Raw genomic sequence first — 26,985 nt, 5'->3', positions numbered from 1 at the left:
ATATAAATTAAGCAGTACCGGTATTATCAAATATTAATTATAATTTTGCGCAGCTAGAAGTTGTTTTTCTTTCTCTCATCAAAGTGCATTACTACAATCAAACTGAAATCAAAAACAAACTGAAATCTTTGGCGAAAGGTCAGGTAAATGATTTTTCGATGCAGTGTTAGTGAAAAGATGCAAAACCCAAAAATGGTACAAAGTTACGCTAAAAAGATCTACGTGGACAAATAAAGGATGAATAACGATATTGAAACGTTATTTTACCGTACACAAAATACTCTATTGGAAAAATGTGGTTCAATTTTGATCACGTATCGACCGTTATAATTGCGAGAACAATAACGTTCGTTTATAACAGAGTTCCCAATCTATTTCGGTTTTTATAGAACCGTGGTTTTGCTATGATTCACGATGCGAACGTTCATATGATGAGAAACTATTTTCGGATGCGGTGTGTACTGTGGATTTAATTTGTTTTTATTATCAAAGTAGGAACAAATTGTGTGTCAACAATGCAATGTGTTGAATTGGTAGGTAGATGTACGAAATGTTGCGTATGATTTTATTTATCTTTTTTATTATTTTTTTAATTTATGATTGTCTTTCACCTATGAACCTCTGGCAAAACAAAAAATTATAAATTATAAGAAATCTGTGAATGGAATAGAAGAGTGACAGAATTCTGAACTCCCTGTAATCTGTGAGAGGAGTAGAATACAAACTATTTATACTCTTCCATTTCAATATCGTTGCAAAATAATGAAAGGACAAGTACTTCGGTATAATTTATGCATCGGATATTTCCAAGGTGGGGATGTCCTTGTAATGCGAAACTGGATAAGTCCAAACCTTGTTTAATTTGTCGCTGTGATGATAATTTACACATTTGTGTTTTTCTTTGTTATATCTTTATTGCACAGAAATTTACACAGTTACAACAAATAATACATAGTGAAAGTGATGAAGAAGAAGATTGAAGAAGTGATGAAATAAATCACATAATAAATTTCACGTGGTTATATTATTATTATATTATTATTATTATAATTCTAGTGTTGCAGACGCAGACGCAGACGCAGACTGCGTTAGCAAAATTAATACACATAGAAACAGTAGAAAACTATCCTTGGAACAAATTACAAGACATTTTGGAACTAGTGCCGTGTGGTTCCCGGCACTATTACAAAAAAGAATAGGACCACTCCATCTCTTTCCCATGGATGTCGTAAAAGGCGACTAAGGGATAGGCTTATAAACTTAGGATTCCTCTTTTAGGCGATGGGCTAGCAACCTGTCACTATTTGAATCTCGGTTCTATCATTAAGCCAAATAGCTGAACGTGGCCATTCAGTCTTTTCAAGACTGTTGGCTCTGTCTACCCCGCAAGGGATATAGACGTGATCATATGTATGTATGTATGTATGTATTTTGGAACTAGAGATGTTCATAACAGACAACCGTCTACGGTAGGAACTCCATGCCTTATCGATATATTCGCATATCGATGCCTTTGTTTTCGGCATGATTCGATTTCCAATGTAGATAAATATGTCAGCTTTGGGCCAGGACTTGGAATTCGGTGTACACATTGTCGAAGAGTGTTCAAATTTATTGTCTCTTGTTGGTTTTTATGATGAAACATATAGGGAATTAGTGATATTTGGTGGAGTGCCGTGTGGTTCCCGGCACCAATACCAAAAAAGAATAGGACCACTCCATATCTTTCCCATGGATGTCGTAAAAGGCGACTAAGGGATAGGCTTACAAACTTGGGATTCTTATTTTTAGGCGACAGGCCAGCAACCTGTCACTATTTGAATCTCAATTCTATCATTAAGCCAAATAGCTGAACGTGGCCATTCAGTCTTTTCAAGACTGTTGGCTCTGTCTACCTCGTAAGGGATATGGACGTGACCATATGTATGTATGTATGTATGATATTTGGTGGATAATTTATTTTATTTTCTATTTTGTGATAAGCTTCCAAATTAGGCTTTCTCTTGACTTTAGCCTCGGTTGCATCCTCACCTCTCTGCAGAGGAGTCCGAGGTATGCCTCTGACCATGGATCCTGGATTGCGTGTGTCAGGTTTTTAGACGAAGCGACTGAAGAACATCGTAAAGAAACTGGACGTGTGGTTTCTTCACGATGTTTTTTCCTCAACGTAAGCATCAGTTAGTATTAAAACTAATGTACATAACTTTAAACATAGCCATTGGTACATGGCCAAGGCGTGACCAAATTAACATAGGCTTGCAAATTAGTCCATAATAAAATCAAATCAATCTTCGGAAAAAATATGTTTATATAAAGTGGTTCAGCACTTACACAATCATCCTCTTTTTCCGGGTCTAGGGTATGTACTATCACAAGAGCGAATTATTAAGTCGAGCGAATTATCATCTGAAATATCAAAAAACAATGTTTATTTTAGTAGGTCAATAATAAAAAGCTATTTATAGTTCATTCATCGCTTACAGAGAGCCAAGATCTTTATTTATATTTATTTCTAAAGTCTCACATGATAAATTCATTCACAAACGGGAGTTCACACATTCAGGAATGCAATTCCCTCTTATCTATTGAGAAATAGTTTCGTTGAACATATATTTTGTAGAACAAGCACGTCTGAAGCTATTCCGTGAAGCAGATTCAGCGTCGGAGAAATCCGTCCATTATTTCTGCTAAGATAGTCCTTCTGCGCGATTTGTAACACTTACGAAAACGATTCTTGAACAATGTCTGTGAAAATAAGGATTTCTTTAGAGAAATCGTTTTTGATAACATGATTTAATATACGGAAGAGGATTCGGATTGAATGGCTATAGTTGACGAGTATCACAAAATTATTTACAACTTTCTTAGTAGTAGAGATCGTGGCAAGTGGAAAGATGTAGTCTCTGCCTACCCCTCCGGGAAAATGCGTGATTTTATGTACCATACCATGTTTTCAGATTTCCTGTTTTCCGGTTACCATGGGAATTTTGAAAATAAACGTTTATTTAGGATAGATAACTATGTTCATACAATATTTCATCAAAATAGCTCCAGCGACTTAACGGTGAAAGCATCGCTGATATATATACCTACATACAATTGGAAAGACTCGCTTTTATTAATGTTATTAGGTTTCATTAAAACAGTTGATTATTTGGCTAAGTTCAGGTTTATTAATATTTTTCAAAAAAAAGGCTTAAAATGGATTATTTTATCTAATCCGGCTAAGCCTAAAGTCAGACGTAGTCCTTGTGTACATAATTAGAAGCAAATAAAAAGAACGGGTACTTTTCAATCTCAATATTTAAGATACATATGTAATCAAATACATTTATTCACGTCTATGAAATATAATTTAACATGTAATTATATAAAGTTTTTCCAAAGTTTTTTACAATTTAAGAGCTTGTTTTCATAAGTGAAATGTATTTTTACTAAGTTTTGTATAGCACCTTCTATTTATTTGATATTTAAATTAAAAATGACATACACATACACAAGTGCCGTATGGTTCCTGGCATGAAAATAAAAAAGAATAGGACCACTCCTACCCCGCAAGGGATATATAGACATGATTATTTGTATGTACGTACACAAATTCCGTCTTTGCCTCGTACAGAACTGACAGAACCAATAGCCCAAGGAACTTACAAGACTCGAGACATAAGGTCACGTTTAATTGGATGACATTATGATGGAATGCAGTAATAAAGGAGAAATAAACTCAAGTCAAAGAAATAAAAAATATAGGTCAATAAAAACCAAATTAGTTGCATTGGTTATTGTGTCGTGTAGTTCCCGGCATTTAAGAATAGAAACATGTCAATGATTTCATAAAAGGCGACTAAGGGAATAAGCACATTCTTTAGATCAGCTTTTACCATGACGGAGGTCAGACGGGAGTCGGTTAGTGTAAATCTGACGTATCCTAAACATTATCATGGTCAAAGATGCACCTCTTACTCCTTGTTAGGACGCAACCGGGATTTATGGCCTGAAGAAGAAGAAGGTAGTAATGAAGCTGAAGTATAGTATACTAATTTCATTGACCGAAGGGTCATAATGATATTAAATAAAATGAAACATTATGATCAAACTACCTTTTACCCGTGGGGTTCCCGGCACCAATAAAAAAAGAATAGGACCACTCCATTTCTTTTCAATGGATGTCGTAAAAGGCGACTAAAGGCTAGGCTTATAAACCTGTCACTATTTGAATCTCAATTCTATCATTAAGCAAAACAGCCTGAACGTGGCCGATCACTCTTTTCAAGACTGTTGGCTCTGTCTACCCCGCAAGGGACGTGATTATATGTATGTACCTTTTACCCGCAGCTTCGCCCGCGCGAATTAAGCGGCACCTACAAAATAATACAGGTTTTTCGGTAATTCCGCGGGACTATAGTTTTTTACCGGGATAAGAGGTAGCATATATCCTTCTCCGTAGTCCACACTATATGTATGTATACTAAATTTCATGCAGATCGGTTCAGGGGCTTAACTGTGAAAAGGTAACAAACAAACAAACTCCCGTTCACATTTATAATATATGTAAAGACTTGGTTAATCAAAATGAATTTATGTATTATAGAGGTTGAGAGGAAAGAGCATAATTTTAATTGCGAAACGAAACCTCACAAAATGGAAAAACAAAGTAAGGAAAAAGCCGCAAAAAATGCTTTTTTTTCGTAATTACTTTGTAAGGAAGGCAATTTAAATAAACTAAAGATTAGATTTAAAATAAGATTATTTTATTTCATCACTTTGTAACCCATAAGTATTATTTCTTTACTGTCATCTAAGAACTAGATTTAGAATTTAAGAACCTTTGAATCGATTCAAAGACTTTCTTCGGGTTTTATGTAGACACAAACCGGCACAAAGAAGTAAAATAATTAAATTAATTACTTAACTTGTTTACCCTTATAATGCTTTAACGCTTTAAATTGAACAAAGTCACATTCAAAATACCTACTAATAAACATATAAACTCTCTTTTTTGCAAACATGTAAAAATCAAACAGGAAAATAGAATAATGCACGAGTTCTCAAAAACATTTTTTGCATGTCCGTTCCTTTGTATAACGTACACTGCCAGTATGCGTACCTACACAGAAAATAAAAACAACGTTTTTGTCATAGTGTTATTTATGGGATTCAATATCATTAAGCCAAATAGCTGGTGGCAATTCAGTTTTTCCAAGACTGTTGGCTTTGTCTACCCCGCAAGGGATATAGATGTGACCGTATGTATATATGTGTATGTATTTATAGGATATCAATTTTGTTTGAATTTCTTGTAGAGTTTACTCTGAAAGGTTTAACTATCTTAACGTCAAATATCACCAAAACAAGTAAATTTTTTTAAAGTAACAAATTTTGTTTTAAATCAAGAATGGATAATATTTAAAGCAGGTGAAAGTATAGCTGGTACACAATTTTTATAGAAAATAAAAACCACAGATAGCGCTTCGGAGAAGAATATGGTAACGTTATCCTTGTATCGCAAAGGCAAATCTCCTAAATACAAATTGATTTTTCAATCATACGTAACCACCACAAAGATTCAAATTCAATTCAATGATATACATACATACATCCGTACAAGTCATACGTATTACCATATCAAGGCATAATAAGAATCATGTCTGTATCCCTTGTGGGGTGGACAGAGCCAACAAACTATCTTGAAATGACTGAAAAGATTCGTTCAGATTTATGATTAAATTGAGATTAAAATAATAACATATTGCTAGCCCATCTTCTATAAGATGAATCCCATGTTTATTAGCCTTTCCCTAAGTCGCCTTTTACGACATCCATGGGAAAGGTATAGAGTTCAATTCTTTAATGCCGGAACCACACGATATAGCGATGTAATAAGTCCCTTTAACTAATAAAAGGGAAACATTTACCAACAGACCCTCAATTCCAGTTAGACACAAGCAGAGCTTGAGCATAGAAAATAATTAAAGATAGTTTTTTAAAAATAAAAAAGCTTTAAGTTGCAACCCTGCCTTAATTCATCGATACGAGCTTTGCAACAGGTAAGCTTTACGTTACAGAGGATTGTACAAATAGCTAGCGCTTTTTACCAACATTGTTTTGAATAAAAATGCTTTATCAAATACCTATATGAAACTGCAAAGTATTATTATTTAAAATTATTATTTTATTGCAGCTATGCGATACTAATCAGTATGTAATTAAAAAAATAAGTATTTCTTTTTTTATAAATATGCATACATACATAAAATCACACTTGTCTTCCGGAGAGGCAAAGACTATGTACTTAGGTATTTTATAGATATTGTTTTAATATTTAATTACAAGTAAAACACAAAGTTTATTTAGTTCACGAGCTGTCTGTCTAGAATCCGAAAAGTAGAAAGGAGAGCCGCTTAATCTGAATCATTATCTCTTTTATGCCATCTTAAGTTACGAACCAAATGCCTACCTGTGGTACAGTGTACATTAACCAATGCTCAATCTGTCAGTTCGAAATGTCCCCAACTGTACAATTACGTATTAACTGTGCAATTGGTCACTTTTATTTGTTCCCGACAGTACAAATATTAGACGTACAACCGGTCAACTTTATCTGTCACCGACGGTACAATATTACGCGTCCAACTGTTCAGGATTATTCGTTGTCGACTGTACAATTATTAGGCGTACAATACGTACATACCCCACTTAGGAGTGGGATCGATATCCTGCGAACCGCAACAGGTGCCATTGGGAACGTCTACGCTCGCTACGAGCTACGACGCAGTGCTACGAGTGCTACGAAATGGCTTAGTCTTTGCATCATCTTTCTTTTTAAAAGTAAAAAAAAAACCTTTAAGTTATTACGTATTATTGTTTACTATAATTTACCAAGATAGGATGAAAACAAACTAGGCAAATTATTTAATTTGTATTTGTCTGTTTTGCACGCAAAATAATAAGTAATAGGAAGAAATTTGCGTTAAATTATCAAAATTCTTTTAGAAGATTTGTAAATCCAATAGGTGTATGTAGGCTTCTTTTTTAAGGCGATGTGCTAGCAACCTGTTATTATTTAAATCTCAATACCATAATAACTGTGCTTTACAGCTGAACGTGGCTTTTCAGTTTCATTAAGCGAAAAACACGAGATTATATATATGTATAGGTAAGTAAGAGCAAATGTAGTTAAGCTTTCATTATAGACATCGTTGTTTTCTAATGAGAGATTTTTGGGAAACTCCCACGAGAACACCAAGCGAAAACTTATAGCTTTGACGATTAGAAATTTGCCATGAAACTGAAAGCGTGCCCGAGTCCAAAATACAAATTTCACACTTGCTTGAATATCCAATGACCTGATTCGCATAACATTTGCGGTGACTGGCATTTCGCTGTGAATAATATATACAGTACACACAAATTAACATTGCGGTTATATTATATGTGATGGAGAGCGATGTTGGTTTGCTGGGATTGCCAGAGCAAAATTTCAGTGAGCATAAATGTTTTTGATACTTCATATATATTATCATGTCTATAATATCCCTTGCGATCGTAGCAAGTGGAATTCCATAGTCTATGCCTACCCCAATGGGTAACAGGCGAGATGATATGTATGTATACCCCTTGCGAGGTCAGACCAAGAAAAGCCTTAAAATGACTGAAAGGCCACGTTCAGCTGTATGGCCCTAATAGGCCCTAATTGGTAATTAAGATTCAAATTGTAACAGGTTGCTATGTAGTTCATCGCCTACAAGATGAATCCAAAGTTTATAAGCCCTTCCCTTATAAAAAAAGAAAACATAATGGTGCTCCTATTATAAAATGCCAGGAACTACACAGTAATGTTTTAATGTTCTCATTTTCTTAAATATTAATTTTGCTATGGTCTACGGAATTGCTCGCGTGTAAATTAAAGCCTATGTGTTCTTCTGATATTAAAGTATAGTTCACAATAGTACAAAATATATCAAAATATATTTTGTATTTTTTTGTAAAGAACACAAAAAAAGTTTAAGTTATATTTCAAATTTTTTTTTTACATAATTATGCAATTAAATGTTTAACTTTTCTCTGGTATAAATTAAATAACTTATATTGGAATATTATTCCCCAACCTACACTTTATCATTACAATATAATTTAATTAAAACATTAAAACATAATTAGTGGATATTGCCTGTGGGTTGAATGATACATTATTTTATTTCAATGTTTTTCCCCTTCATGTAGAACAATTTCATCCACACGGTGTAACTGTGTTATATACTTTCATTATTCAATTAAAAGAAAATAAACTCTAATCTTTATTTGATAGTACACTATGATGAAGTTGGTAGTTTAAATTACAACCTCAAGTTCAGCAATGCTTCAATTTATTATCAGTTGAAGTTAACTTTCGTTCAATAAATTACTTCAAAGCTCACTTACTCTGATGGGTTATGTGTCAGCGTCTTTGAATTCGTTGGAAACTTCAACAAATATAATTTCGTAGTTTAAAGATCTTTACTGAGCTAAGTTTAGTGTTTAATAAAAAGTTAATAAGTAAGTTAGTGTTTTGTGTGTGTGTTTGTGTGTGTGTGTGTGTTGTTTCTAATTTCAAATGCATATTTGTGCTTTTTATTTATAACACCATTAAGACTGGGCGTGGGGCAAATCAAATATTTTTAAGATTTAAACTTACGGAATAGTTATGTGTATATACTTAATAGATATTAAGAATCTGACATATACTTTTTTCTTCGCTACTATATTTTGTTGAAGAGGAGTAGGTACTGATAAGAATAAACATTAATCTACCCAACCAAGTTAATTGGAACCGCACGGCATCAATTTAATCGCCATACGTTTTTCCTGACCTTAATAATAGATTCAACCCCACTGCTCCACTGTTAAACTCGACAAACAGACAAACAGACCCGCCCTTTTGAGTCATCAAATTGGAATTACGGCTTATCGCGCCTGTGTTTAGAATTTCGATTAACTCGACATGAAAAATATTTGCCCGTCCCTATTCCATTGAGGTACTTTCTATATGCCCTGCAGGTGTAGGAGTACAATATTATTACTGTATAGAAGAAGTGCGGAATTCAAATATCAAAGTGTAGAATGGATTAAAAGAATTCTCGTTTCTTATAACACCCAAGCCAATTTATAACAATAAATTAGCAATAACAAATTTCTAATTAATAAATTAATTAATGTGGTTTGCATCAGGCAAGTAGTCCACCGTAAAACATGTCATTAACCGCATATATACTCGCATACCAAAAACATAATACATCTATGTCAATTTAGAAAGCATTTTCGCGAAACCATTTTGCGTTTACCTTTCGCAAAAGTAACATAAAAACACTTTTTTCTTACACAATATAGTCATATCGCGTGCCGCAATACGTTAGGCAAGCATGAAACCTGAATTTGTGCTATATTTCCATTAGTAGTTGCCATGCTATAAACGAAATTTCATTATGAAGAACCTTTTTTATTTAACGTAGTTGTGCAAAAATATACAATAGAATTAGTCTTATTCTGGTCTTATTGCACCACAATAAATTACTCATAATGTACTACTCTGTCAAGAAAGTAGCGGGAAAAGATCAATAATACACAAACTGTTTGTTATTCATCCAAATTTATTTTATCACCTTCAAAATATGCTCCTTTAGAAACGATACACTTACGCCAACGAATAATCCAATCATCAAAACATTTTTTAAACGCTGTTTCCGGAATTGAGGTCAGTTCTCGCCGCGAATTCTCTTTTATGTCTTCTACCGATTGAAAACGGGTGCCACGAAGTGGTAATTTGAGTTTAGGAAAAAGAAAAAAGTCGGCTGGAGCCATATCTGGTGAATATGGTGGTTGCTCGATGGTATTTGTTGAGTGTTTGGTTAAAAATTCGTTCACAATGATGGCCTTGTGCGAAGGTGCATTATCATGGTGCAAAATCCAAGAATTTTCTTTCCACAAATCTGGCCTTTTTCGTCGGATTTGCTCTCTTAAACGCCGCATAACACTCAAATAATATTCCTTATTTACCGTTTGACCTTCCGGCAAGAATTCCGAGTGCACAACACCGCGATAGTCAAAGAAAACAGTCAACATGACTTTGACTTTTGAACGACTTTGGCGTGGTTTTTTCGGTTTCGGTTCAGTTGGAAGGCGCCACTCCGAAGCTTGTTGACTAGTTTGCATGTCAAACTCGTAAACCCACGTCTCGTCACCAGTAACAATGCGTTTCATGAATGTTGGGTCGGAATTGACTCGTTCTAGCATGTCCTCAGCGACTCTCATGCGATTGAGTTTTTGAAAAAAATTCAGGTCTTTTGGGACTAGCCGAGCGGCAACATGTTTCATACCCAAATTATTAGTTAAAATGGTATGGATCGACTCGTGAGATACAGAAAGTTCGGTGGCTATCTCTCTCAAAGTTGAATGAGGATTTTCAGTCACTATTTCCTTCACTTTTGCGATGTTAACTTCAGTTGCAGACGTTGATGGCCTACCAGAGCGAGGCAAATCTTCCATCACATCTCGACCGCTTTTGAACGCTTTGTACCACTCATAAGCACGAGTTTTTGATAAAGTCGATTCACCGTAAGCCTTCTGTAACATTTTCAGTGACTCCGAACACGATATTCCATTGGCAATGCAAAATTTAAGACAAACTCTTTGTTCGATGTTTTTATCCATTATGAAATTAGCAATACACACTAGATATGATATAACTAAAAATAGCACTGTATTTAATGTAAACAACAGATGCAACTCAAACTCCGCGCCAAAATGGAAAACAGTTGTGCCAATCTAACAACAACAAAAAAAACAAAAATTTGAATTTGGAACCATAAATAAATAATCCATTCCCGATACTTTTCTGACTGAATGTATTAAAACATAGCAGCAAAAGGCGACCTTATCATTAAAAGCGATCTCTTCCAGGTAACCTTTAAATTGTGTATGAAACTACACCCAGCGAAAAGATTAGCAGATGGGGCTGAGTTAACTTATAGCATATTCTATAAATCTTAATAAAAATCTAATATGAAAAGAAGATTTGATGATTTATCTCGCTACAAAATAGTTACCTTGAGGAAAGCAGATAAAATGAAATAGTGAATATAATTTATGATTATTATTCTAGATTCCGCAAGTAGCTTCACTCTTGTAAAACAGTCTTTTGGACAACCCACTACCTGGAAATTTTAAAATTTAACATTGACTTAAATTTAAAATTGAACATTCACTTGAGTAAGCACTTGAAACTTTGTCCTCAGACGAAAACATTAAGCCTTTAAACCTTAAAATCAGTTAATCTCCAAGCGGAACTCTGAATTACTTTCATTCTTATTCCTATAAGATGTATATCAATTTGGATAAAAAGAAAACAAAGAAAGATCCATAATGTGGTGAGCTGAATGATTTTTGAATGACTTATCCTACCTGTGATTTTAAAAACAAAGTTTTTTGATACTTCGGAAACGGCAGTAAACTTAGTTTTAAATAATTTATATGACGTTAACCATTATTGTGAAACTAAAATATATGTTAATTGTTAAGTGATTGTTGGAATGTCCCAAAAAAATGAATAAAATTTTAGAATTTGACTGAATTTAAATTACTTTATTGGATTTATCAGTAAGATTTCAGAATTTATTCAATATAAAACCTTCTTAGGTACCTTTAAAAATATCTAAGAAACGCAATCAAGACTAACGCCAAGAAAATGATGACAATTCTAAATTTCAAATATCATTTCAAAAAAAGAATTTTAGATAAAGTTAATAATAACTTTATAATAACATTTAAAATAGTTTTTACTTCTTTTTTATATTTCTTCCGCGATACATATAAGAAGGCAAGAGTGAAAAGGCATTATTGGAACTTGCGTGCACCACCTTAGGCCTAATCTTGCTTACCACTAGGCACCACTACTTACTACCACTCAAATCTATTATTTAAAAAATTTGCCTTCAAGTATAATCTATTCTTGAATACAACATTGTTATAGATGAAGGTTTGATTTCTATAAATAAATGTAAATTGTGTTCCAACGTTTGATATCAAACTGTTTATTCTGTAGATGGTGAGAACAGACTTCTTAGTAAATCTGTTGCTGTAGAGCTGTTGTTACAATAAATTTGTTGTATAATTTCATTCGATATTTGTTTCATCTCGATTTTCTGTTGTAATTTTCAAGTGTCATTTGTTTTGATAGAATTAAATGGGAAATGTATAAAAAATGGTTGAAATAATAATTATTTTTAAGCATTCTTCCTTCTTATCTATGCGTTATTTAAATGTATAAGTTAGTAACCTCATAATTATAAAAAATTATCGAAACTGTTAAATGGATGTTCAGTTTTTAATTTTCGTAAAAGAATTACAAAATTTTTATATTATTTTGAACTATGATGATGATGTGCTAACAACTTGTGAAAATGCCTTCGTTCCAGCAATTCTCTACAGCCGTAAACATGGCCGATAAAATTGAGATGTTATCGCTAAGAAAGGAAATTAGAAATTATTTACAACTCCTGATTCGACTACATCGCGTGACTACAACGTGCCCGTTACCCGTGAAATATGGTGGTTAATGAAACAGGGCGACCAGTTGATTACACTGATGTAATAATAAAAGTATGCTGGACAAAATGTATATATATTTGAAAGAGGACAATGACTGATTACTGACATATCAATGCACATCCTGAACCGTAAGCTAGCCGCGGGCAAACTCTTAATATAAGCTACGGTAAGCCGAATAGAAAATCCCCGCCAATTTTCGTTCCCATGGGAATTTGGGAATAGTTCTCTTAGTGCACCCCATTTAGAGAACCTATACCTCAAATTTAAAAACTCTAGACTGAGCGGTTTGAGTTATGCGTTGAAAAGACAGTCAATCTGTCAGTCCATCTTCTCTTTTATATTTTTTGATTTACATTAGCAATGCATAGAAAATAAATTTCCAAAAATATATGTAAATCTTTTTCAAATAACTAGGTATAGTATTTCAACGCAATGTCACAAACAGTCACTCGTTACGTTAATCGATTGCAGACGCCACAGGTGCGCCATTATACCGGAGAGAGTTTTCATATTTTCCAAATACCAGTACTAGTTTTCCAAATACTTCTTAGACACGGGATTCTATGTATTAACAATTCGTAGAATCCCGTGTCTATAATGGTGAATAAGGGATCGATTGGAATAATTATATACAACTGAGATCACGCGATTTTTTGAATAATTACTTACACCGAAAATATAGTTAATTCTCATATACATAGTTGCGATACTGAACCGCGTTAGTCCAGGTTGCGTGCGTGTGAGATGAGGACCTCCGATCCATATTGGTTAAGGCAGGTCTTTGGTTAAACGACTCCCGTCTGACCACCCCAACCACTGAAGAGGTATCTTACCCATTATCGTTATACACACACATGGTCACGTCTATATCCCTTGCGGGGTAGACAGATCCACCAGTCTTAAAAATACTGAATGGCTATGTTCAGCTATTTGGCTTAATGATAGAATTGAGATTCAAATAGAGACAGGTTGCTAGCCCATCGCCTAAAAAAGAATCCCAAGTTTGTAAGCCTATCCCTTAGTCGCCTTTAACGACATCCATGGGAAAGAGATGGAGTGGTCCTATTCTTTTTTGTATTGGTGCCGGGAACCACACGGCTGATAACGTTATCGTTATCTCGATTTTTATTCAGGCGCTTGAAATGTTCCACCACCAATAAATATATACGGGACAAATATATACGGGACAAATTACACTGATTGAGTTAGCCTCGAAGTAAGTTCGACACTTGTGTTACGAGATACTAACTCAACGATACTATATTTTATAATAAATACTTATATAGATAAACATCCAAGACCCAGGACAATCAGAAAAAGTTCTTTTCTCATCATGCCCTGGCCGGGATTCGAACCCGGGACCTCCGGTGTCACAGACAAGCGTACTACCGCTGAGCCACAGAGGCCGTTAAAATGCTTCATTTAAGATGAAAATTTAATATTCACACTATAATCATGCCTATTTAACCATCCGCTACCCCTAAATAATAATAGTCTATTCACATTTACTAGGCAGTTTCCTGTATTCAAAAGGTACTTTCCTCCAAATATACTCGGAATTGCCCCCAAATATATTCAGAATCCCGGTAGTGTATTGAATTTTTGTGAGCATTTCGTGATATAAATGGAGAATTCAGTTTGATTTACTCCGTAACAGACGTCTTCCAAGGCTTGTCTGGCTATGAATGAATATCTATTCATTGTACTGAATAATTCGCACCCAATAATACTGATATTATAATATCTTTCGCCTCCGATAACTTGAATCACGTGATACCCTTTGTACAATACAAAATTTGTATTTTGAATTTGTTTGAAAAATAAATTGTTCGGTACTTTGAGGAAATTCGGTTTTTATTAAAAATTTACAAAAGCTTTCCATTATATTTTTCCAACAATATAAAAACGTCGAACTTAATCAGGTCTAAATAAAATTGACCTGAATTCTATTTTAATTTAATCATCTGAAATTACAGTAAGTACTCATTCAAACTTTTCCGTTTAATATTTTTGCTGAAAACTTAATTGAGTAACACTTTCAGAATTTAAACATTAACATTTAATTTGCTGAGTGCTTTTAAGCTTAATGAAACAGTGATTGCACTGAGGCAATATTGAAATTATTTTCAAAGGTGAGCGGAGCAATTCTGCCTAAGATAGGTAAAAGTTTTAATGACCTATAAGGTATTTATTCTGCTATTTTGCCATGAAATGTAAAACTTTTTTTATTAAAAGAGCATTTTTTATCTTAAAAAGTATTAAAATATTATACCTATATTCTAATCATACTAATGTATGCGAAACGTTTATTTTAAACTCGCCTCAAAACTGAATAAATAAATCCTACGATCTTATGTTGACGAAAATTTCAATCATAATATTAATAACAAGTCATCAAAGTAAGCGATATTTGATAGAAATAAGCGATTTTTGATAGAAAAATGGATCCAAAAGACGCTATTGTACGTACAGAAGTTTGGTAAACGGGTGAGAAACTTTTTCTTAGCAGTAGAACGAACATAGATAAAATAATTGTGGCATACGTATTTATTAAAATGCTTAGAAAGCATCTTGTCACGCATCCGAGGCGCAAGTCTTTCTATGTCAAAATGTAGGCTAGGTAAACCAGTTTTGCTGATGTTATTAAATATCAAACTCATCATTAGGTAGATATTAATCCTCTTGAAAATTTGAGTAGATAGATATACATACATACATATAATCACGTCTATATCCCTTGCGGGTAGACAGCAACAGTCCTGTAGACTGATAGACCACGTTCAGCTGTTTGGCATCATTGAGATTTATATAGTGACAGGTTGACAGTCCGTCGCCTAAAAGAAGAATCCCAAGTTTTTTATAAGTCTATCCTTTAATCGCCTTTTACGACATCCATATGAAAGAGATGGAGTGGTCCTATTCTTTTTTTCAATTGGTGCCGAAAACCGTTCGGTACTATTAGATAGATATTATAAGGTTATTTATAAAGTACATGGAGACTCTTGTCTGATATCTGTAACTCTCTCAACAGAAAAAAATTACACATTTGAATCACGGTTTGTAATACGAGAAAGTGCTTAATTACTCTCTAAGTCATCTTATATAGGTTTATATGGCAAACATATTCTTATTTTAAAACTAGCTGTTGCCCGTGACTTCGTCCGCGTAAATTTCGAGTTGAATCTACGACCACCTGAGCCACGCAATATTTGCTTAAAAAGTATCCTAAAAAGAAATTCAATTTGTTTACATACATTCCAAATTCGTGTACATAGTGTGCTTACATTTAATTATCCAATTTAATCAATCATTTTATCGTTCAATCACCGATACTTTGGTTTCGTCAATTCAATTAATGGGCTTTGCAACGACGAACAATGCCAATTTATCTGATTGAATTAAAATTTTATTCATTAACGACTTCAATCAGTTTTGAATGTCCAATTCATTACTTGTTTCGCAGGTTTTATTATCGTCATATTGAAGAAAGTATTACCCAGAAGACTGATAGAAGTAATTTTTATTGCATAAGCTAAATATTTGATACTCACTAAATATTTGACTAGCTTTTACCGCAGCTTGTATGTATTCAAAAAGCTATTCATAGTTGAAGTTATAAACAGTTCATTCTGATAAAAGCCTCAAAAAAATAGAACATACATACTAAGATCAAGTCTTAATCCCTTACGGAGTAGACAGAGCCAACAGTATCGCTTAGACTAAACGGTTACGTACAGCTGTATGGCTCAGTGATGGAAAGTGACAGATTGCTAGCCCACCGCTTAAAAGAAGCATTTTAAATTTATTAGTATATCCTTTGGTCACCTTTTGCGACATCCATGGAAAGGAGTAGTCACACGGCGAACAAAAAAATGGTATTAGTTTAAAAAAAAAAATACAAAGTGTCTATAATAGATCGTGATTTACACTAAATAATGTAGTTTCCATAATCCAGTTCTAACTTCAAACTGCCAAGGAAGTTTCCTCACTGACCCAAGATAAGTCGAGAACTGTACTAGTCCGTGACCACAAGGGCTTCTATGCAAAGTTTCAGCGATCTGACCGGGTTAGTTGCGAACAAATAGACTCACGCATTAATAACTTCCGAAGATAAGCCTTGATAGTTTAGTTTATTTTAGTTTTGAGAGGTTAAGCTTCCTATCTGTAATCCTTTGTGTTCACTTTTGAATGTTTGTTACTTAATCTTGAGATAATGTAACATGAGTCTCTTCGATTTCAGAATAAGGTTTTACTGGTTGAATCCTACTCATGCCGTACATGTGCCGTGTGGTTCCTGGCACCAATACAAAAAAGAATAGACCACTCCTTCTCTTTCCCATGGATGTCGTAAAAGGCGAGTAAGGGATAGGCTTACAAATTTGGGATTCTTTTTTAGGCGACGGGCCAGCAACCTGTCACTATTTGAATCTCAATTCTATCATTAAGCCAAATAGCTGAACGTGGCCATTCAGTCTTTTCAAGACTATTGGCTCTGTCTACCCCGCGAGGGATAAAGACGTGAACATATGTATGTGTGAATGTATTCTACTCATGGTCTGTTTGGTGTGTGTATTGGTAGTGTTTCTACCTCTGAACTACACAGGTCCAGGATTTTAACCCCGGTCGGTGTTTAATGATGAGAATCTATATTTTCTGATTGGCCTGGATCTTGGATGTTTATCATTAAGTAAGAATTTACATACATACATACATATGGTCACGCCTATATCCCTTGTGGGGTAGACAGAGCCAACAGTCTTGAAAAGACTGATAGGCCACGCTCTGCTAGGCTTAATGATAGAACTGAGATTCAAATAGTGACAGGTTGCTAGCCCATCGCCTATAAAAAGAATCCCAAGTTTCTAAGCTTATCCCTTAGTCGCCTTATACGATTTCCATGGGAAAGAGATGGAGTAGTCCTATTCTTTTTTGTACTAGTGCCGGGAATCACACGGTTTGTCAATTTATGTAGATATAATAATGTTAAGTGTCCTATAACACAAGTTTAGGACTAACTCTGGCTACGTTAATGATACATATACTGCCTTGTCCTTTTCGCAACACTCTATGATGAATGAAATAATGAAATTAATATTTAACAAGTAGCTTATACCCGCAGCTTCACTCGCGTGAATTAGCGCTTTTTGCAATAAGCCATGAATAATAAGCCACCTACAAAAACGACGAATTTAACGCCATCTACAAGCGACGAAATTATCACCTTCTTTAAAATAACTATACCGGTATGAATTTACGGGATCTTTAGTTTTAACCGGTACGAAAGGTAACCTACGAGTATGTCGTTCTCCAGACTCTTAATTATATATACGCAAAATTCGAAGAAGATTGGTTTAGAAAGTAACCCGTGAAGAGATTTCAAACAAACATACAAATCAACTAACTTTAGCATTTATAACATCACTTAATTGGGTTTATAAAAGTCCACATATAAAAGAAGAGAATTTATTTTAAGATTTAAAATAAATGATCTTCTTTTATATGATTTCTTAAGAAAGACAGATAAAACCTCGTTGAGTGTTAAAAGGGTGCTATATAAAAAGTATTATGGACACCCTATTCACTTTTGATTAGTCTTCCTTTTGTGTCGTCGCCGGCGAAAATAATTTCGCTCTATAGAACCGAAGGAAACCTCTCTTTTACAAGTTGTGATGAAGTTGCAGTAATAGCAACCATTGTAAATGGATTTTGGTCTTGTTTTGAATCTTTAATAACCGACTTATTTTTGTGCCTAAATATATTTTTATTCCCTTCCATATTGTATAAAGTCAATAAACAGAAAGGCTCGGGATTCGTATTTTGGAATCTCAATTTCGTCACTAGGCTTATATGTGATCGTGGCCGTCAAGTTTATTCGAGACTGTAATTATTCATGTCAGTCATAGTCTGTAAAAAAAAACGCCATGGGTCAAAGACGCCATATTTATATTTTCATACATAAATATATTGAAATACCTTCACAAGCCGTGCAAAATGAAAAGCTACGCTTTTCCGAGAATCGACGTTAAGGCGTGGTATGCACTAAAGAATTACGGTCCGACTTTATTCCCACATTGATAAGATATTATTAACTCTTTATTGCACATTAAACAGGCACACAAAACATTACCTTCCGAGGTAATATTAAATTATTAAATATACAGTGGGGGTTCGTATCAATCAATCATCATTATAAATGTCCCTAAGTATTTTAGTTTAGCAGAAGGAAGACATCTTGAAATTCCTTCGGGACTCAAAAATAAACAAGCCGACAAAAACTGCTGTGTATATTATAATCTTTACAAAAATCAGTTTTTTTTTTCATATCCCATATGAGCAATATATTAAAACGTTCCCTGAAAGGTATTCCTAGCAGTAATATGCCGATAGTTGGGTCGAGTCGAGCCTTCCTTCGTATCCGCCTCTTTGTGCAACTTCCGGAGTTCGGGTCAAAGGCATCTGTCAAGAGGGGGAGGGAAAAAATGGGAAATCGTATATAACGAGTTGGCAGGTCGAGGTTGTTTGTACAGATTTATGTTTTTTTAATTAGCATTTATAGGCGGCCACTTTCTATGAACATTTTATTTTCGCGAATAGCGATAGAATAGAAATGTTGGCTGAGGGTGAATTAATATAATCCTTAAATATTGGTTTCCAGGCTGTAATGTACCTACCGAACTTCTTTACTAGATGTAGTGAAGAAAAAAGCAAAAACAGTGCCAGCAGCTTCTCTTTTTCGCTTTCCATTTTGTAATTAATAAAGCCTTCCTGCTTTTAAACTATGGATTCTTCTTAAGGTAAAAGTCACTCTCAGAATCTCAAGGCATCATCAAACCGTCAAGTTAAACGCGATCCTTAATCCTAGCGCCGCTCTGTCTTGTCCGTAAGAAATGAAGAATGAATATTGTGTGATAGAGAATTCAGCTGCCAACACAATATTAAACAGGGATATTAATTCGTTTTATAATGAGTAATGGAAAGCAAACATTAATTCTTGAAGTACGCTCGAATAACTATTAACTCCAAAGATTTTAATCATTTATGTTACTCGTAGCGAAAACCGCCAATAAAATGGCGTTATTAAACATTATCAGCTGAAAGGCGTTTAGTTTTTAAATGGATATTGGTCCAGTGTTTAAGTATGGGCCCATCCACCCTGCCAGCAATAACAGTGAGAAGGCTGTTGGAGCTAGCGTCCACCCTCCGCATCAGGGAGGCTACCCTCTTCCGCACTATGGCCTGGAAGGTGTCCACGCGCGCCTCCGCGAACATGCCTGACGCGGAACAGTGTTTCGGTAGCCCCAACAGCGCCCTCAAGCCGTTATTATATTGGACACGCAAGGCGCTGTGTGCTTTCTGTGTATAATCGACCCATAGACTGCATGTGTAAAACACTTGGCAGTATGCCTTAAACAATGTAAGTTTTACACTTTTAGTGCATTTATATAATGCAACGCCATAGTCTAAATGAAAATATGATTGATATTTATAATTTACATCTTGTGTTGTGCATCAGTAGAGACCAGATATTGCCATTATTTCGTAATGATGACACCTTTTGTCTTCTGTAAAGTGCAATAAAGTTTATATAAAAAAACACATTATATTATCTGAATAATGTGAAGATTTGAGTACATGTTACCGACAAGGGATATAGACGTGATTAAATATATATTTATTCAGTTTGCCTATTTATTTTGTTTTTCTACGTATAAGTCTATAATATTTCGACCAGGCATACTAGTTTATCTTGAAAGGGTGTAGGTATTATTCTATTAGGATGAACTACTTTGGCCTAGACAACACAATTTGATCCTGAAATCGGTTATTGCCGGTAACATATACACTTACGGAAACCTAAAAATCCCGACACTTTCCCCTACTCCTAGGACTCTAAGCAACCCCCTCTTAGTGCATCCCTAAACCACATAATGAACCTACATGCCAAAATTTCGAATATCTAGACTAAGCGGTGTAGGCAATGCGTTTATGAATATGTTAGTTAATCAGACAGTTTCTTTGTCTATACTTATAAGCCATTATATCTTAAAGAAATACAGAATAAAAAGTAAAACTTCCATATAAATGTTTAATAGTTTTCTCTTAGCGGCAATAATCGGTGATTTGCTATTTGAGTAAATGCCCACTCATAACGGCTATTTAAGTAAATGTCACAAACATTTGACTCAAAATACTGGTGAAACAGAAGTTATACTCATTCCTTATTGAAGAAACCATAAACTTTTCCAATAGGATCTTAAAGTCGTGAAAGTTCTTTTAGTGGGAATCTTGAAGTTTTAGTCTTATGGGATCAATGATTTAAGTACATTGCTTTAATAAAATATGAAGATTATCTTAATTTTGTTTTTATTCATAAAACTTAAAGCCATTTATAATGTTTTACTTCTAAATAACTTCACTTCTTTTTCGGAAATATTAATTTTTCTCTTACCTTGACGATAAGGTGTACAAATACATTAGTCTTGAACATACTCGTAAATAATAATGTTAGCTACTAACTAATGAAACTTGTAATAATTTTTATTATAAACTAAACATTTTTGTCTTTGGCTTTGTGTTTGGCTACACAAGAAGGTAATAATAGCTAACATACTTTGTGTATCTGTGCGGATAAATGTATTGTACAGTATGTTTCTATTCTGTTGTCTCGTTACTATAAGGTCGTCCAAATAACCCCCTAAATGAGCTTAATTTGTCCAGAATCGCTTGTACTTAGCCGTTATTGTTGTTTGGCTGGCTCAACTTCAGATTAATATTATAATATTAGGCTCGTAAGCATGTTATATTCCATTTTAAATTGTATAAAGTTCATTCGTTCTTTTATACTTACAAGAGATTTCATTTATTATTTACAAAAAAATAATTCTTAAAATAAAAATGGCTTAATGAAAAGCAATGTTGTTTTTTTAACTGAGCTACAAAATTGATTATAATAAATTTCATCCAGGTAAAAGGTAAAATAATTTGAATTTGAAATGTGAATTTGAATCTGCCAACTGATTATCTTCTTAAGAATGATAAGTCAATTTTAAGTTATAGAAGTCCTATTTCTTCTTTATTTCCATGTCGCAGATAATACATACATATATACATAAAATCACGCCTCTTTCCCGAAGGGGTAGGCAGAGACTACCTCTTTCCACTTGCCACGATCTCTGCATATTTCCTTCGCTTCATCCACATTCATAACTCTCTTCATGCAAGCTCGGCGGTTTCGGGTACTTTTGACCTGACCCTTTACCAGGACGTCCTTAATTTGATCAACATACAGATAATAATTATTATTTAATTTATTACATTACGACTTACACTTCATTACAGTTTCGAATTATTTGTCAACAGAATGCTCCTGTGCCGAGTGACCAGTGCGGGGTGAGGTGAGGGGGAGAGATGACCGCCCCCGAGCCTTCAGTGCTCCAAGCGCTGCAGGGGTACACACAGCTTAGCGACAAGTGGCCTGGACCTCGTGCAGTCAAGATATTTGTCGCCTCCGTCTACAATGGTGATATTTCTTGATATTCATTTGTTTTTCAAAGAATAGAGCCATCTTTCTCCTGTGCGGAGTGATCAAAGCAGGGTGAATAGAGGTAAGAGGTAGATAGAGGAAAAGTGGCCGGACTCTCGTGCGGTCAAGATCTATACCGCAAAGTGAGGAGGGAGGAAACATAAACAATAAAAAGCTCTTAGCACTTCATGCGCTACAAAGCTACACTCAACTCAGCGACAAGTGGTCCGAATTCCGGACAAAATCTATGTCGCCTCCGTTTACAATGACAATATATTCTTGATATTATTATTTTTATGAATATAGGATCACTCTCTGTGAAGATAGGATCACTCAGGGGAGACTCAGCTTCACTGTAATAAGCAAGAAGCTTCGCTTCGCTTGTTTATATATGTACAAAGTTAGTGATTAACATAAGCGTACATCATTTCGTGAGCATGCCCTGAGCCCTGTGACTGTTCTTGAAACAGCGCGGCAGGTAATATAATATGTCGTAAAATGTATGACAAATTAAACTAACAATCTATGAATACAAAACACATCAAAATACAATACCAGAAAAAATTGTTAAAGTTCTGTGGCAGATAACAGATATGAAAGATAAATTAAATATCGATAGCAAAAAGGTAATCTTTATTTGGACTAGTTGCAAGAGGGCGAGGGTTATGCTAAAGACACAAGATCCAGCAAGAAGCTGCCACAGGACAGCGAGTTACTTAACTTGGTGAATGCTGTAGTTGTCCAAAGACACAGGGAGCGCGTGCACGCTTTTATAGGGCTCCCACGCTGTGAAAAGGAGCGCCGGGGAGATCGAAACGGGAAGACGTCACAGTTCTTTCATTTTAACTTAAAAATTCTCAAATCCTACCGAAACATAACAAAGACTCGACGAGTCAAAAATAAAATGCAAAAAAGATTCATCGCGCACTTATCTCGTTCCGTACGTTCTCTCGTTCGTTACGTATCTCGTTCGCTCCAAACCTCCATTGTGTTCTGAGCACGTGTTCTTTCGCCTGGACATCTTTACATGTTCCCTTTATATTCCAGACTTCCGCGAGGAGAGACGGCAGATACTTGAAATGGTGGGGCCGGAGCTGCAATCCACTTATGACGATCGATATATCGAGGTATGTTCATGAGTTCGGGTATTTTTTACGTTTGTATTCCATAAATTTGGCTGAGTGAGACATTATACTTTTGCCATGCCCAAAGTAGTGGATTATATTACCATTACGTAATTACATACAATAACAACATACAATTTTGAACCCTTACCTAAACTCCAACTTCAAAGTTAGTACTACACAATAATAAAAGCGAGAGAAAATAACAGAGTTAATTAAATTTATATGATAATTTGACGTGCTGTAAGTGATTTTAAGTAAAAAGTCAAAGCTACATTAAAACACAAAAAAAACTATCTAACAGGCCTTGCTTAATTAAAAGATAGGTATAACATGTGAACATCGACCTTGCCTAAAGCTCCGACACTCTTTTTGTTTAACTAAAGCTATTTGAAGCACGCTGTATAATATGATTAATTCAGTGCCCGAGCCAGAAAAAAATGGTGAAAAAAGTTACCGCAGGATTATGTTCTTTTTTTGGGAGATGCCTCAAATTCACAGCTGGCTATATTTTCAGCGTGGGTCAGACTGGAGAACATTTTTAGTTTTTATTAAAAAATTGACTAGATGTTTTACGGGTTAGTGACGTATGAAACTGCCGCTCTGATAAATAGTTTCTATCTTTTGTAGATGAGTGTAATTATTTTTTTGTTTTTATTAGTTTCTTTCTGAGACAAAGATATTTTTTAAACTATTATTTAATACGATCTGACCTGCTTCAATGGAGGTTGCTTGATCTTCCTGATTCGAGGCGTGGTCAAAGATCTTTGTAAGAGGCACCAAAGATCACCAATATTATAATGATAAACCTTAAACAAACAACCATGAAATTGACATCTCATAATTTTCATCAATTACAAAACTTTAAAATGAGACGTAATTTAGCTTATCAAATAGATAGACCCTTAGGGGTAGGCACAGACTACTTACCACGGTTCTTGTTTAATCATTTGTTTGCTTTATCCTCATTCACCAATCATTTTTTAATGCAAGCGCAACAGCTTAGTACTCTTGACCTAACATCCCAATCACCAACACATTCCGCATTAATATGTATCTACGTTTGTCTAGGCCTTCTCCATCTAACGTTCCCGCTTAATGGCGCCATCTTTATCTGCTTAGTTACCCTTAGTATTAAGCTAAATTCTCTGTGTAGCCTATACTTAAACGGCGTTCCATTATTGGCTTCAAGGGTATTTGTTCACACAGTTTACTTCACACAATCCATTATTTTGTCAATGTGTCGAATGGCTCAAATGAATTCAGGAAAGTAATTCAAGAATCCTTTCCTGGGTGTTTTAAGTTCAGGCTTGTTTTGTTTTGTTTTGTTTTGTTTGAAAAGTTTTTACACTTGATGTTAATGACTAGATATACCTTTTCAATATAATACAATGTCGTCACTATTACTTGAGACAATGTAGCTTTCTACTGGAACGGTAAATAATACTCGTATTAGTCATTAAGTATGACGTCAAATTGCCTTGGCCATTTAATACAAGTTTCGGTCATAATATACGAGTAACTGAATTGCTTTTTACATTACAAAGAAAATGATTCATTTATATACCAAAAGAGTTTTTTGAGTAGACATATCTAATGAAATATTTTTTAATCTAAAAAGGAATAATAACGTCTCGATGCTCCAATTCAGCTGGATGGGTCAATGATGAAATTTACGAATCAGAAATAGAAACAGCTTGCTAGACCATCGCCTAAAAAAATACCAAGTTTATCCTAAAATAAATACTCTTTTATTCAAGTAGGCCAAATAAAAATAGCTCCCTAGGAAGTTCTCGGCATAGTAAGTTCAAACACGTCTTCAAGCTCAGTATCACGTTTCAAGGAAAGTTTTCCTAATACACGTCCCGACTCCACATGTCTCTGAATTTCTGAAGTTCGTATCGCATAACTTACTTTGCGGTCTTCACACTTCCGCCGGTAATCAGTCAAGTTTTAATTTATTGCTATTTATTTTTATTTAAATGCCATGGGTTTTAAGTCTGTCTACTCCGAAAGAGACAAAAATGTTTGTGTGCATGATAACTGTTTAAAAAATAAAACATTTTGTTTTATAAATTTTAGATTATACGTTAAAATCTAAGTCAGCTTCCATGATGGATTGGTAGCGAAGAAACAACTTTAGTTTACGCCAGCGGATTTTTTTCTTGCGGATTGTAAAAGACAATCAAGAGAAAAAGGCTAAAAATGTTTGAATTCTTTAGGCGATGTGCTAGCCCTGGTACTATTTGAATCTAGTCTCCATCATTAAGTTATCCAGCTGAACGTAGCATTTCAGTCTTGTCGAGGTTTTTATTATTTCCAAAATAATAAAAACCTCGACACTTACTATATCTATTAAATTCCAGAAATTAGTTCACATTTAGTGTTCGAAGGAACGCGGAATACCTCGAAGTTGTTCAGTTCGTGAGTACTCAACAACTTTGTACGGGTGGGTGGCCATCTTAATTTTATGTTGCTATTGTGTGATGCATACACTATGTTTGTCTAAACTCAGTTATAGTACATTTACATACCTACATACATATAGTCACGTCTATGTCCTTTGCGGGGTAGACACAGCCAACTGTCTCACAAAGACTGAAAGACCACGTATGTATAAAGAATTGTATAATGTACAAAAAGTGTTACATATTTTTTTTATTTTACATTATATTTTATTAATTTCGTATCCTTTTCCGTTAGTTTGGTAATTTGGAACTTTCAATGCCAACATGGAAATTCCGAGAAAACGTTAGAACAGATTAAAAAAAAATATTTAAATCAATTAGTTTTTCAGCTGTAAAAACAGCTGAAAGTGTTTGTCTTATGTTAGGTATTATAATAATTATACGCTTACAAAACAGAAACTTTTAAGATTTTTCTAGTTATATAGATAAACTTTTTTAATAGCAAATGTAAGTAACCAAACAAAGCTCATTCATAAAAAAAAACACTAAATGTCATCGCTTACCGATTGCATAACATCTGGTTGTAGTTAATTGGTAAGAGATTAGGTCAGTTAAGTCTTAACACTATCCAGATGTCGTACTGAAACTTATTAATATGAAACAGATGCACTCATTGCGCCATATTAGGGAAATTAATCCCAACTTAAAAAGGCTAAAGTAAGTTTATTTGTTTCTTACAGTTAAACCACTGAAACATGAACGTGAATGTCAAACGTGTGTTGTACGAAAAAGTACACAAAATACATTTAACGCGGGTATAGGCGCATAAGAACTAGCAACTATGAACAATTTTCTCGCCGAACTATTTTATGGAAAAGTCTTTCCTACTAATTGTATACGATAGGGTTGAAAATTTATTAACACAAACTACGGTACTAGTGCATATTTTGCAATATAAAACGTGTAAATCTAATTCTTGCTAGTGCATATTTTGCAATATAAAACGTGTAAATCTAATTCTTGTCAATAAAATTCCGGTGTGAATTCAAGCCTTAATAATCTGTCACACTACGACGATACGTTTATTGAAACGTATCATAACCTATTTATTATGTTATTGAATATTTCATATGTTTTCCAGACAGTTTGAAAATCAATAGAATAACGAAGTGACTAACTTTTTCATTATTTGTTTAATAAATCTTTCACCGGCTATTTCACCTATGAACAGTGTAAAATAATGATAATTTGAACTCTTTTTTGATCGGCATGTGGTTTTTTTTTTTAATTGAACCTCTTCTTTTGGTTCTGGTTTATCTTTTGAGTTGAACAAACGGTCGAACATAAC

The 26,985-nt window shown here is 34.4% G+C and overlaps 1 protein-coding gene across 1 annotated transcript in view; it reads left to right on the top strand.

Annotated features, from left to right (window-relative positions):
- Positions 1–26,985, top strand: part of LOC106141651 (protein qui-1) — an 89,144-nt gene that overhangs the window by 18,514 nt on the left and 43,645 nt on the right. Inside the window, exons 2-3 of the mRNA XM_060945169.1 lie at positions 21,943–22,102; positions 23,153–23,232. Coding sequence (XP_060801152.1) covers positions 21,991–22,102; positions 23,153–23,232 — 192 coding nt within the window. The 5' untranslated portion in view covers positions 21,943–21,990. The remainder of the gene's footprint in view (positions 1–21,942; positions 22,103–23,152; positions 23,233–26,985) is intronic.

The sequence above is a fragment of the Amyelois transitella genome, chromosome 7 (assembly GCF_032362555.1).
Source record: "Amyelois transitella isolate CPQ chromosome 7, ilAmyTran1.1, whole genome shotgun sequence".
NCBI lineage: Eukaryota > Metazoa > Arthropoda > Insecta > Lepidoptera > Pyralidae > Amyelois > Amyelois transitella.
This window is presented reverse-complemented; position numbering and strand designations above follow the sequence as displayed.